The sequence below is a fragment of the Ruditapes philippinarum genome, unplaced genomic scaffold, assembly GCF_026571515.1.
Source record: "Ruditapes philippinarum isolate M1 unplaced genomic scaffold, ASM2657151v2 ctg9885_1_1_1_1, whole genome shotgun sequence".
NCBI lineage: Eukaryota > Metazoa > Mollusca > Bivalvia > Venerida > Veneridae > Ruditapes > Ruditapes philippinarum.
In genome coordinates, this window is record NW_026854085.1 from 1 (window position 1) to 12,800 (window position 12,800).

The window sequence follows — 12,800 nt, forward strand, 5'->3', positions numbered from 1 at the left end:
ATATGTCTTGTTTTAAACTTGTCTTTGCCTTGTAGAAAACTTCGTCAAGGTCGCGCCCAGCAGTGCTTGTTCAACCTGTCCTTATCACTGCTCCTGTCAATGCTGGTATTCCTGGTCGGAATTAAACAAACACACAGTTACTTTGGCTGTATAACTGTAGCCGTGCTTCTTCATTACCTCATTCTGGTCTCGTTCATGTGGATGTTGATGGAAGCAATACTGCAATACCTTACATTCGTCAAGATACTAGGAACCTATATTACGCGATTTACGCTGAAGACTGTACTTCCGGCCTGGGGTAAGACTTCCGTTTCAATTTTTTGCAATATCACATTGCAATAAGAACATAAAATGTTTTATTTTAATTTGTCTTATATGAGCATTGTTTCTTTTTCATGGAAAAGACAAATGTAACAAGTATTAAATGATGGGTGGCGGCTGCAAAATATCGCCTAGAATTTGATGGGTGGCGGCTGTAAAATATCGCCCAGATCTTTATCATCGTCGTTAATACTTCTAAACATACAATAATGTTGATTACCGCCTACACATGTTCATAAAAAGCATGTTCCTATTCATGGCTTAATATATGAAGGCCCATTTTGCCTCAGAAATACTATCTCAAAAACCTTTCTAGTTTTGAGATCTTGTTAAAGTTTCCAAAAAATATACTCATTTGCCCTATACATTAACTGTTGTATGCCTCTTTTGCTCTGTTGGCAATTGGTGTGATTATATATTGAATTAGTATTTGGTCAGGAAGTCAAAATACTACATTGTTTACATTTTGTTACCTTTTGAAAATACTACACATTTTGAATCGTTCTACGCTACGTTCTTCAGTTGTTATACATCTAGTTGCTCTTAACCCATTATTAAAACAGTACTAAACACATGTTTGACATTTCTAAAGAATTTCTAATTGATTTCTTAGTCATAATTGCCTATAATCAAAGTTATTTTCTCTACTTTCAACGTTATTTTACAGTTTGTTTATTTTCATCACCTTGCTTCTTTGACACTAATGTGATTAAAATTGTTCCATTCTTTATCGTCTTGTACATTAATAGAATAATACTTAAAGGCCCATTATGCCTAAGAAATGCTATTATTCTTATTTCTTAAAACCTTTTTATTTTTGTTGTTTTGTTGTAAGAGTTTCCAAACAGTTACTCATTTGCTAACTAGCTGGACTATCTTTTGCTTTGTACAGTTATAGTGTTTAAATATTTTGTATGGAAGACAAAAACATAATTTGTTTACATTTTGCTATTATTTTGACAAATAATTTCACATTGAGGCTACTTCCTACAGCATCTAACTTGTCCTAAAATCATTATTTGAGCCGCGTCACGACAAAACCAACATAGTGCGTTTGCGACCAGCATGGATCTAGACCAGCCTGCGCATCCGCTCAGTCTGATCAGGATCCATGCTGTTCGCTTACCAACCCTATTACATGTAGGGACAGCATGGATCCTGATCAGACTGCGCGGATGTGCAGGCTGGTATGGATCCATGCTGGTCGCAAACGCACTATGTTGGTTTAATCATGACGCGGCTCATATTTGCCTTTTCTAAAAAACGGAAAAACATTCGTTTCTGGGGCATAATGTGCCTTAGAGTAATATTTTATATGATTTTGTTTTAAAGGATTACCGTTGATACCGGTCGTTGCTGTCCTTGGCGTAGATTACACCCTCTACAAGGGTGGACCAAATTAGTAGGTTTTTTTAATCAACTGTATATGCACGAGAGGTAACGAGGTTTAGCATGAAAAAAGGACTATATTATATACATTTACATGGTATTGGTGTCAGTCTTGTAATTTTGTAGGTCTTGGTGGCGGTTTTTCATAAAATAATGAAATTATTAACTATGGCGCTTTGTACTTCTTTGGTTCGGGCTAAGTATACTGTAGCTTGTTTTGGAAAAAAATAAAAATTGAATTGCTTTGAATTGTATAATCTTGTATGACGTAGAGACAGACTAAAGTAGATCATACGATATATGTGTATATATTTGTATATGTATATGACATACCTTTGTAGGAATTCAGAGCATTGCTGTTTTCCTTCTTTGATATAAATATTTAACATTTACGGTTTTGATTATTTTTTTATTTCAATATTTTTTAAAAGACGGTAAAGGTAAAGGAAAGGAAGCTTTTTTTGCATGCGCTACAGAAAATACGTTTTTATATTTGTTGTTCGGCTTTAACTCACTACAGTGTTGGAGCAATACCTATAGGCATTTGCAGAAATAATGATCCACATCCTGGAAAAAAAAATTTGCCTTTTCAGCCGATTCTTACATTTTTCGTTCATGATCGTAAATATATCGGTGTGAAGAGATAAATTAAACGTTTTAAAGAATACACGGTTTCGGACTATTTTTTCCCTTCTTTTAAGAAATTTCGCTGTAGCTTTAATGATAACCACTTTACAGCTTTTTTTTTTTGCCAAAATGTATACAAATATAAATGAAACATTTAAACTACTTTATTCAATCTCCTAATCACGACCCAGATATATTAGTTAATTCATAAAATTTATTTTGCATATCAAAATCTGTGCTGTCGACGATACAATTTAACATAACATTTAAATTATATCTTTCCAGTTGCTGGATGGACCTTCCCGCCTTTTACTACGCCTTCGCCATCCCTATAACATGTATTATTGTTATAAACATTATAATCTTCATAGTAACCATTGTCAGTATCTTCCGGCGAGGAAAAGGGTTGCGTAGCAACCAGAAGAAACAGAAAATGGCGATGACTAACCTACAGGCCGCCATTACCAGTTTTATTTTACTTGGTACGTTATCTTTATTGTCATTTTTAGTACTTTCTATTTTTTACTTTATGAAAATCAGAAAAACTGATAAAACGTTTATTTACTTGAAGCAAAAGCAAACAGTTTTCATCAAAATGTGGGCAAAAATGTATTTAATTAACATGCACGTATTTTTGCACAAGTTTTGTCCCTGTTTTGTCAGAGCCTTCACTCTATAGATATAAGCCTTGGTCATTGCCTTTTGTTCAGGTTTTTGTACCAAAATTGACGATGGTTTATTTGTACTTTGAAATTTAGATTAAATTATTTTTATAGGATTAACATGGGTATTCGGATATCTCGCCATTTCGGATGCCCGTCTGACATTCCAGTACGTGTTTACGATTCTGAACTCACTTCAAGGATTCTTCATCTTTATACTGTTTGTTGTACGTAAGAAGAAAGTACGTGAACAGTGGTACTTTATCTGCTGCAAGGGCGTGGAAAAGGATCGTGTGTCAAGGTCACTCTCAGCATCGAACTCGATACCCAGTACATACAGGTATATTTTTAACTTATTTAAATGTTTTAACTTCTACATATCTGACTTTATTATTTACTTATAATTGAAGTATTGAGAAATATTGACGATATAAAATGCGTATTTTCATTTTCCGTATTTTCACTGTAAAAAAATATTTTTTCACTGCAGTGAAACATATTTTTCGTAATTTCACTGGTGTCTTACCGGACTACAAAAACTTGAATCTCCTCTATGCATTTGTGTCATTATCATAATCTGATTTACTTGTTTAATTTTGTTCATATCTTTGAAAATGATACACCATATATATATTTGAAGACAAAATATATATTTGAAGGACCCCAATTATACAAATTATGTGTCACTGTAAAATATGGTTGAACTTGAAAACTTATCTTGTTTAACTGCAATTAGAAGAAGATACATCTTATGTCATGCATTTTTATATTCGCTAAATTAAACTTACTTATTTTTTTTCATTTACTCAATCAGAGTGTTTCAAAAAGAATGAAAGACCCTGTTTAAAACGATCCCTGATTAACCAATTACTTCATGAGCATTTTGTGAAAAATGGCTGTTTTCATTGAAAAGTCTCCCGTTACATGTTCAAATTGCTATAAAACTATAAAAAAACTGTTTCAATACTAATCAAACTTGGCACAAATGTTAACTAGACCATTGCCTTTGTAACAACATGCCCAGGCCTAAATTTCCTGTTACCATGGCAACGAGGGGACATCTCAAAATTGCCAAAAATCACTATTTTGCGTTGATTTTTTCCATTAAAATTGATTTCAAAGTGCCGCGACTTCTCAATGGATTGAGATAGAGTCAAATGCTTTTCAGCGTTGGTTACACGTTACCTTATGATCGATCTGGGGTCATTTTTAGCCTCTCACAAGTCCAAAAATTTCTTGGCGATGAGGGTCACTGCCGCCCCATTCACCCCCCCCCCCCCCCAACAGAAGGGGGCACATTTGAGACAACAATAAAATAAAAAATGGGGTGGGTGAAAAAGGGCGTTAAAAGGCGTGTATATCGAGAAATGGGTTAACAACACATTATTCACAAATGTACAAAAATAATCCCAGATTTTCAACATAATTAAAAGCTTTACTTGACGTAACGCAGACATTTGTATGAAAATTTATCACTAACAGAATTTTGTGATTTTATGATCTTTTAATTATCTATTTTTAGTAACGGAAGTCGCAAAGATGGCCGCGAGAGAGATAGGTCTGACAGTACTAAAACAGTGACCTCGACATATTCGAACTCTTCAAATGGCTACACCAACTATGGATACGATCACGCATACGATTTCCCGTTTAATAGATACGATCGTAGAGCTTTCAAAAAGTTTTGAAACAACCTATCTGTGTGTTGTTTCTTTTTTGTAGAAAAAAGATGTCTTTACACGGAAAGCATTTTTTAAACACGAAATGCTGTTTACCGTGTAATTGTTATTATCTTTAAGAAGCATCATCAAAAATGAAAATAGAGCCATTTTGTCGCTTAAATTTTGTCGTGGTTTGGACAAGGAAAGTTGATTTAGATATTAGTACATATTTATTTGTATTTGAATATATACACATGGAGAGAAACGTGTTTAAGAATAGTAAAAAAGGTTTTCAGGTTTTTTTTGGGGGGAAAGGGTCGCATTGTGGGGATGGAGGGATAAAAGATGAAGAAAAAAAATTTTTTTTAACCCTTTAATATCTTTATGATGAATGTCGGGAGAAGAGCAGCGTGTTTCTATTTATTTATCTTAATTAACAAAAAACTTACGTAAGAATGCAATAAAACTTCTTTTCCCCATGTCAAATGATCGGTAATATAACAGACATTTTAAGTATTAAACATTGATTCATTTTCATGTGTGTTAAATGTGAATATCGTGTTGACTTGTAATCGCTGTAAAGGCAACAATATGTCCATTTATTTTTGAATTGAAATTAAAATTTTGGCAAAACCTTTGCTTTCAGACGTTCACAGAAATCTTTAAATTTAGACATGTATGTTGAGCCCTAAACAAAAAGCTTGATAAATAAGAAATGTGATGTAAAGTCTGAGTCACTTAATTTATAATTTCAATGCGTTTTGTTTTTCATGTAATGTTGATGCGTTTTAACTAGTCTGTCTTTAAATGTCTCATTTTTTTACCCCATTTGTGATATTATTGACTATTTTATTTGAATTAAAACTTTGTTTTAATTTTTTGTGTGCTATGTACATAGAAGCTAGGCGTTATTATATTGTATAATGTGTTTGTATCATTTTAATTGTTTGACCTTCTGTATGCATGTTCATCAGTTTGTCTGGTACATGTATAAATGAGCCGCGTTATGACAAAACCAACGTAATGGGTTTGCGACCAGCATGGATCCAGACCAGCCTGCGCATCCGCGCAGTCTGATCAGGATCCACGCTGTTCGCTATCAGTTTCTCTACTTGTTATAGGGTTTGTAAGCGAACAACATGGATCCTGATCAGGCTGCGCGGATGCGCAGGCTGGTCTGGATCCATGCTGGTCGCAAACCCATTGTGTTGGTTTTGTCGTAACATGGCTCAAATACTTTTCACACAGCAATTATTTTTTCCCCTGGCCGCCATTTTGAGGGTTATTTCCAATATATAGTATATGCCTAAGATGAGGTAAAAATATTTCATAATTCCATCATTTTCATGAAAACTGATAAAAATATTTTACATATTGGTGCATAAAAAAATTCGGCTTAATTAGCTGTTTTAATTGATTATTTTATATTTTGTCAATTTTGTTATTATAGAAAATTGACTCCTAAAATGGCTGCCACTTTTAGCAAGGGGTTAAAATATTGTTAAAGTCGGGAACTGTCTATTAAGATGAAAATCAGTAAATTTAAGTCAAATTTAAGCGCTAACAGTTTACTGACATGAAATTTCAAACAATTAAAAGAAAATAAATAACATAAAAAAGTGTTCTAAATATTTGTTTTTACATTTTATATTCTTTTTTTCCTTCATAGACAGACAGTACATGTTTGATGAAATTCGTTTTTAGCAATAAAAAGTGCTTTAAAAGTGCTTAACTTAAGTAAAACCATTTGGAGGAAGATATTCTTTAACGATGTAATATTCCATTATCCCGGATGTTGTCTCAATGTTTAATTATTCTATTTATAGATTTTGTTTAAATGCTTATTTAAGTGTTTTCACTATGTTTTGTTTTCAATTTTGTTTTACTCTTGATTATAACCTCGAATAGATTTTTTCGTTATTTAACACTTCTTTTGTCAGCCGTGATGTTAAAAGATTTGTTAAAGCCAATTTTTACAAGTATTGATTTAATATTGTAGAAGTACTCGATTACATAATTCTTTTTTTATACACAAGAGTTGTTCCCTTTGAAATATTTTAATATTTATTATTAACATGGCGACTGACAAACGAAGTTATGTTTCGACATCTAACAGAAAGCATTAGATTGTACATAGATCAAATATAGTGATACTTTTATGATTTTAATATGATTAATAAATATCATTGTAAAAAAGTCACTTTTTATCTGTTTTTACACAACTGGAGTTGCATTTATTATCTCCCACCCATATTTTCTTTGTGCTTCAATCTCCGTGATTCTGTTATTAAAATAAATAAACACGTCGGACAAAGTACCCCATTACGGGAAAAGGATCTCCTTTCGTGAAATGCTTAACTGTTGAAAGTAATAGTGAGCCCGCTCCTTTTTCTTTTCCTTTTAAGGAAAAATGTATCAAATATATACATACATGTACAAAGGTATTTTTTAACCATGACTTTGTTATTATTTTATAGTTCAATCTACTTCGTTTTATTTTGCATGAGAGAACTTTGGGGACTTGTTTTATCAAACAGAATTTGACCTTTTTCGGTAATTTATATGGATTGTATGCGCCGTTGACTATGTCTAAATTACTCTCCATGTTCACTTCACAATATTTAACTTTTAAATACATTTTCAAAATTGTTATGGAAATTAGCATTGTTCTGGGGCGGACTGCTTTAAGCCGCGTGGTTTTCAAACACCGTCATGGACAAGCTGTTGTTTTGTTGTGCAAAATACTTCACATTTATTGCTTAGTACTAGTTTGTTATTAGTACTGGTTGACTCAATGAACGGGTTCGAGAGTGTGTCTACAAACTCAGATCAACTACATATATAACTATACACTATACATGTAAATTTATATAAATCAGATTTTTAAAAAAAAACATTGAAAGTTTGTGAACTTACTAATAATCCCATTTCGGGAAAAAAGGTCTCATTTCATGAATTTTGAACAACGCGGAAGCCATTCGGAACTGCCTCGGCTATTATCTATAATATTAACCTCGGAAACAATACGGATTGAAAAGCCAGCCCGCATAGCTCAATCGGTTAGAGCGCGAGACTTGTAATCTCGACATTGTGGGTTCGATTCCCGGGCTGGCCAACTAAAATTACTAAATAAATCAGTCTTTCGGATGAGACTTTAAATCGAGGTCCCGTGTATGGGTGCTTAAACACTTGGCACGTTAAAGAACCAGGAGAAGCTTCTGGAATTGGGGCATCTTTCTGTATCTGTAATTGCACTATCCTCCAAAAAAATAAAATGACTAATACTCTTCTGGAGGACTCGTCCATATGGGCAACCGGTGGCGAGTATAAATAAACGCAAATACACACACACACGGATTGAAAGTAGTTCTACCACGTGGTTTCAGATGTAAACAGAAACAGAGATAATGTAAAACGAATGTATATATTTGACATCTAATGCCTGTTCCGGTACTCTTTTGCTTGAAAATATGTCTGACAACAATTTGTAATTTAAATATGCCCACTGATGTTCAATTTTAAACAAATCCGACGAAATGTCAACAGGTTGGTTTTTTGTACTTTCAGTTTCTACAACCATAATAATAAATATAAAAATAATGAATTGTTTGCTTTTGTACCTATGATATTACTTATTTTAGATGACCTTTTACTACATATATTGGAAATAAACTTGTAAACGACTCCCAGCATTAAATTACTATTTGTTTACATGTTTAGTTATTAGCGTAGGTTAGACCGAAATACCGCATCCGTTCTGTGTATTCATACTATTGTGTTCGAGGTCCTTATCCGAAGACTGACGGAAAGGGCCGAGTAGTTGCGATTGTCCGGAAGCGGATCCTAAATGAAGAACTTTTGCGTTCGCTTTCGTAACAGCAGTTAAGTTGTGCGTGTATTGAACGTATAAATTGCAAACGTAATGCCCAATTTTGAGATCCATAAAAACTTGTCTTCTCTTTGTTAGAAAAATGTGTATGATTCATAAAATCAACAAATAATTCTTAAGGGAACTATGATAAGAGACTTTTATATGGAAATTATAGACTTTGACCTATAACAGCTGCGATGGCTATTGATTGATATTAAAGCTATCGGCTTGAATAAAGCGGGAATAAATTGATTTTGCCTAACTTTGTCAGTATAAGTATACTTAGTCAATATCAGCCGAATAGATTACAACGGAATTTTCCATCAAAGTAAGTGTTCGCTTATACACGTATAAATGTCAACTACATTTGTAACATCTTTGTGGAACCAAAAAGGAAAAGTTGTGCAGCTATATATTTTTACATAGTGATACATTGTCATTGACGCTGACTCACTTGTCGTCGATAATGTAAACACCGTATTGAATTTAAAGTCATAGGAGAAGATGAAAGTGTCTGATTAAGATTCGAACCTGAGAGCCTGTACTGCCTGTGTAAATATTGCATAAATCCTGACATGTGATGCTTTCATGTCGTTCACTGATTAAACCAAAACCTGTTGTTTAAAGTAAAGCTATCGGTTAGCTTAATAGGTAGAGCGTTTGACTGTGAATCGGACGATCCGGGTTCGAATCCCGGATGGCGCAGGTCACTTTCTTTGTGGTTGATCATGAAATTCTTTCTACGTTCATTCTCAATGTACCGCTAGCTGCTCTAGTATGTACAGTAGTTATCAGTTCCTTGCGAAAATGAAGGCAACTAGTACTGGTGAAATGGCTCGACATCTTACCCAGGAACAATGCGGTGGCTGAACTGTGCTCTGGTAAATTCCTTCTTATCGTAATCCGGAGAGTAAACTACCAGCCACGTTACCAATGCGACCAGTGCAGATCAAAATCAGCCGCTGATTATGGTCTGCATTTTCAGTCTCCGAAATGTTTTGAAAAATTTCCAAAATGTGATGGTTTTACAAAGACAAAAAGATGGACAAGTCCATGTAGAATATTTAGGTGCTAAATGTTAACAAGTTTAATAGTATATTATCATAATATTAATACAAACATAGCAAAATGGTTCAACCACGAGTTCTAAGTTACGGTTCTTCTATGAAAATATTTTTTCTTGTAAGACACCTCTATCCAAAAACGCATCTTTTGCTTTCTTGATTATGACCGTTTAATTAATTTAAAGAATAAAAAAGCAAAAGGAAATCTATATTTAATGTTTAAAACCTTTTGAGAAAAAAGCAAAAGCGAAACGAAAGCTCTGTCTCAGAAAATTCATTTCAAACATTTCCATGCCCTTGATATAAAACTGGGTATAGTTATAAGTGCTTATCAAATCACATTCCTTTCAGTGTATTATTTTGAACTCAAGTTTCTCTGTTTCTTTTATTGCTGATGTGAAGAAAGATTACATTCTGAAGAGTGATATGTTGATTAAGATAAACAGATATATCTAGCTAACCATTTAATTTAATAAATTCCACAAATACCGAAATATGTCGAATAAGAAGTAACAGGAATATTCGAATAGGGTCCGCTGAGGGTTCGAAACTAGGCACTATGAAGTATTTCATGTTGAGAAGTTTGAAATGTTGGTTATTCTAATCACATGCCCGTAAAATGCTCAAAATAAGAGGGACATATTACGTCTAACTACACCAGTAAGCTAGAAACTCGCCACATGACCTTCGGCATAAACTGCATTGTATAACAGACATATATAGTCCGCAATTAGGTGTACAGAAATTCGTAAGGCACCAGACGCCCACCCATCCCCCGGAGAGGAGAAGTTTTGGGGGATGGGGGCGGTGGAACGAGCCAAATTTTTACTTTTTTGTCTGTCCCCGCACTGCCTGACCAATAGGGTGGTTTTGTTGTAGAGCCAATATGATCGCAGATATGTCTAAATGTCAGCGTTAGGGCCTGACTAAGGAGTAGTGCTTTAAAATATCAAATATAGTCTCTGCTATTCCGCGTTATAAATGATTTTAATGGTAAATCGATCAGTTCCGTTTTACATAAAATCATGCTCTTGTATAAGCAATGTTCATTTTTTATGTGTTCAAGTTTAAACTTACGAAAGATAAGGCTTTCATCTCGGTTACCCAGCTATTTAAATACCGTTACATACGGAATATTTTCCGTGGGTTCCGACGATGATTGGTTGCATGCTAATGTACTGTCATAATTATATTACCTGTAACATTTCCGTGTTTATTGGAATGGGTACGAAAAAAAGTTAGAAAAGTCACCTGTACATTGCATGAATTGGTATCAGTTACTCGTATAAAATCGGTCATGATTCGGTCTATGATACACGGGCAATGCCGGGATATGCCGAAGATCCCCGAGCATGTGATTGATGTCTAAACCTAATTACCTTAATATTCTCAGGACAAGATATGAACAGGTGATCTCTCAAGATTTACGTTGATGCCTTCAGGTTAAAGTCCATCAAATGCCAGAGAAATCATCTCGTCTGCTTTTTTTCAGCTGTTTTCTTAAATGTTTGAGTAAATCGTTCAAAGCAACTATACTTGTCTTATTTCTTAACTGTCCACTGTTTGTTAAATCACATGATCAAATTATGATATTTATGTATATGCAATTGTATGACAAAAACCTGTACTGTTTACGTCAATAAAATTATCTATCTATCTTATTTCTTAACCACTTTCATGAACATTCATCGAGTCGACTGCTAAATTTAGTCACAATATTTATCAAAAAATGAACAAAATATTAGATAAAATGACTTTTAGTTTAGATCGATCTCTTTAATATTAACAACTTTTTCATTTCGTTTTTACTGATCAAATTCATCGTTTCGGTGATGCAACGGTGTACATGTCCATGCTGACGGTCGCGTGCACGGAAATAAGGACAGAGGAGGATATTTTTTCTACATTTTATCTTCTAGAGCAATGTAATTTACATGAAATGATTTCCTTTTCTACAGTAGCGTTTACCTGTAGGTTACAAACAGGTCAATAATTTATGAATTTGGATAAGTTTTCAGGGTTAAATAAATGGTTTAAATTTAAGAGGATATTTCATCGGAATGTTCTACAATGAATTTCTTGGTCGATAACAAAACATATAGCTATGCAGAATAGCCGTTCCGTCAATTGAATTAGGAATAATTTTATCCGTTCCGTGAGCAGTCAATTGAATAAGGAATAATTTTAGTCGTTCCGTGAGCAGCCAATTAAATTAAGAATAACTTTAGCCGTTCCTTGAGAAGCAAATTGAATGAAGAATAACTTTAGCCGTTCCGTGTGCAACCAATTGAATTAGGAGCAATTTTAGCCGATCTTGGAGCAGCAAATTAATGGAGAATACCTTTAGCAGTTCCGTGTGCAGCCAATTGACTTGGGAATAATTTTAGCCGTTTCTTGAGCAGTCAATTAAAGTAGGAATAACAAAATGGTCAAATATTTTATTTATTACTTAATGAAGGTGACTTATCCGAAATCAGAAACAGCGATATCGCGAAAATTCGACAAATTTCGCCATTTTTCGTATGCTTACTTTATTCATTGAGAATTAAGTCGACAAGCTTACATTTATGCCACAGGGCTGGGGTCACCACCGCACTTATATCATCGCTAATATGCCTTTACAGTTTCAAGTCATTTCTAATTATCTCCCTTGCGTAACTTTCCCAGGTTGTAATTGAAGTATAAATGATAAGCGAAAGCATTGATAAGAAAACCCAGAAAAGTAAACATATTTATTAACTTTGATTTGTGCACATAATGCATAATCTATTTTCATTATTTACATAAACGTTTGAGGGCCGCACATTAAATACAATCTTATCATTTTTTCACATTCCTTTAACATAAAAAATAGTTTTTCACAAAAGAGCATTAACCTTTCATTTCTAACATATTAAACGTGCGATTTAACAATTACGACAGTGAATTTCTTTTTTTAAGACTCGTTGATTTATGGGCATCTGGTAATGGAAATCATTCAGTTATGCATGAAATAACGGGGAAAAAAACGTGAAAATCGTTCAGAATCCGCGGTTATTCATAATTGATAAACTATATATGTTTTTTCTTTGTTTTAGTGTTGAATCAATAGACTATACAGAAAGACTCATACGTTTTGAGAAAATGTCATTAGCCACGAATAGATTCATCTATTTTGTTCATTTATATGAAAATATAAAGGAAGGCTTCCCGTCATGAAATATTT

General features: G+C 33.7%; 1 protein-coding gene across 1 annotated transcript; it reads left to right on the forward strand.

The window, feature by feature from the left end:
- Positions 1–35: 35 nt before the first annotated feature.
- LOC132738882 (adhesion G-protein coupled receptor G2-like) lies at positions 36–6,863 on the forward strand (the record flags this gene model as incomplete). The annotated part of the gene is given in 5 exon segments (XM_060726492.1): positions 36–298; positions 1,654–1,723; positions 2,623–2,819; positions 3,114–3,339; positions 4,522–6,863. Coding segments are annotated over 5 exon segments (858 nt in total). The 3' UTR covers positions 4,688–6,863.
- Between the last annotated feature and the right edge of the window lie 5,937 nt (positions 6,864–12,800).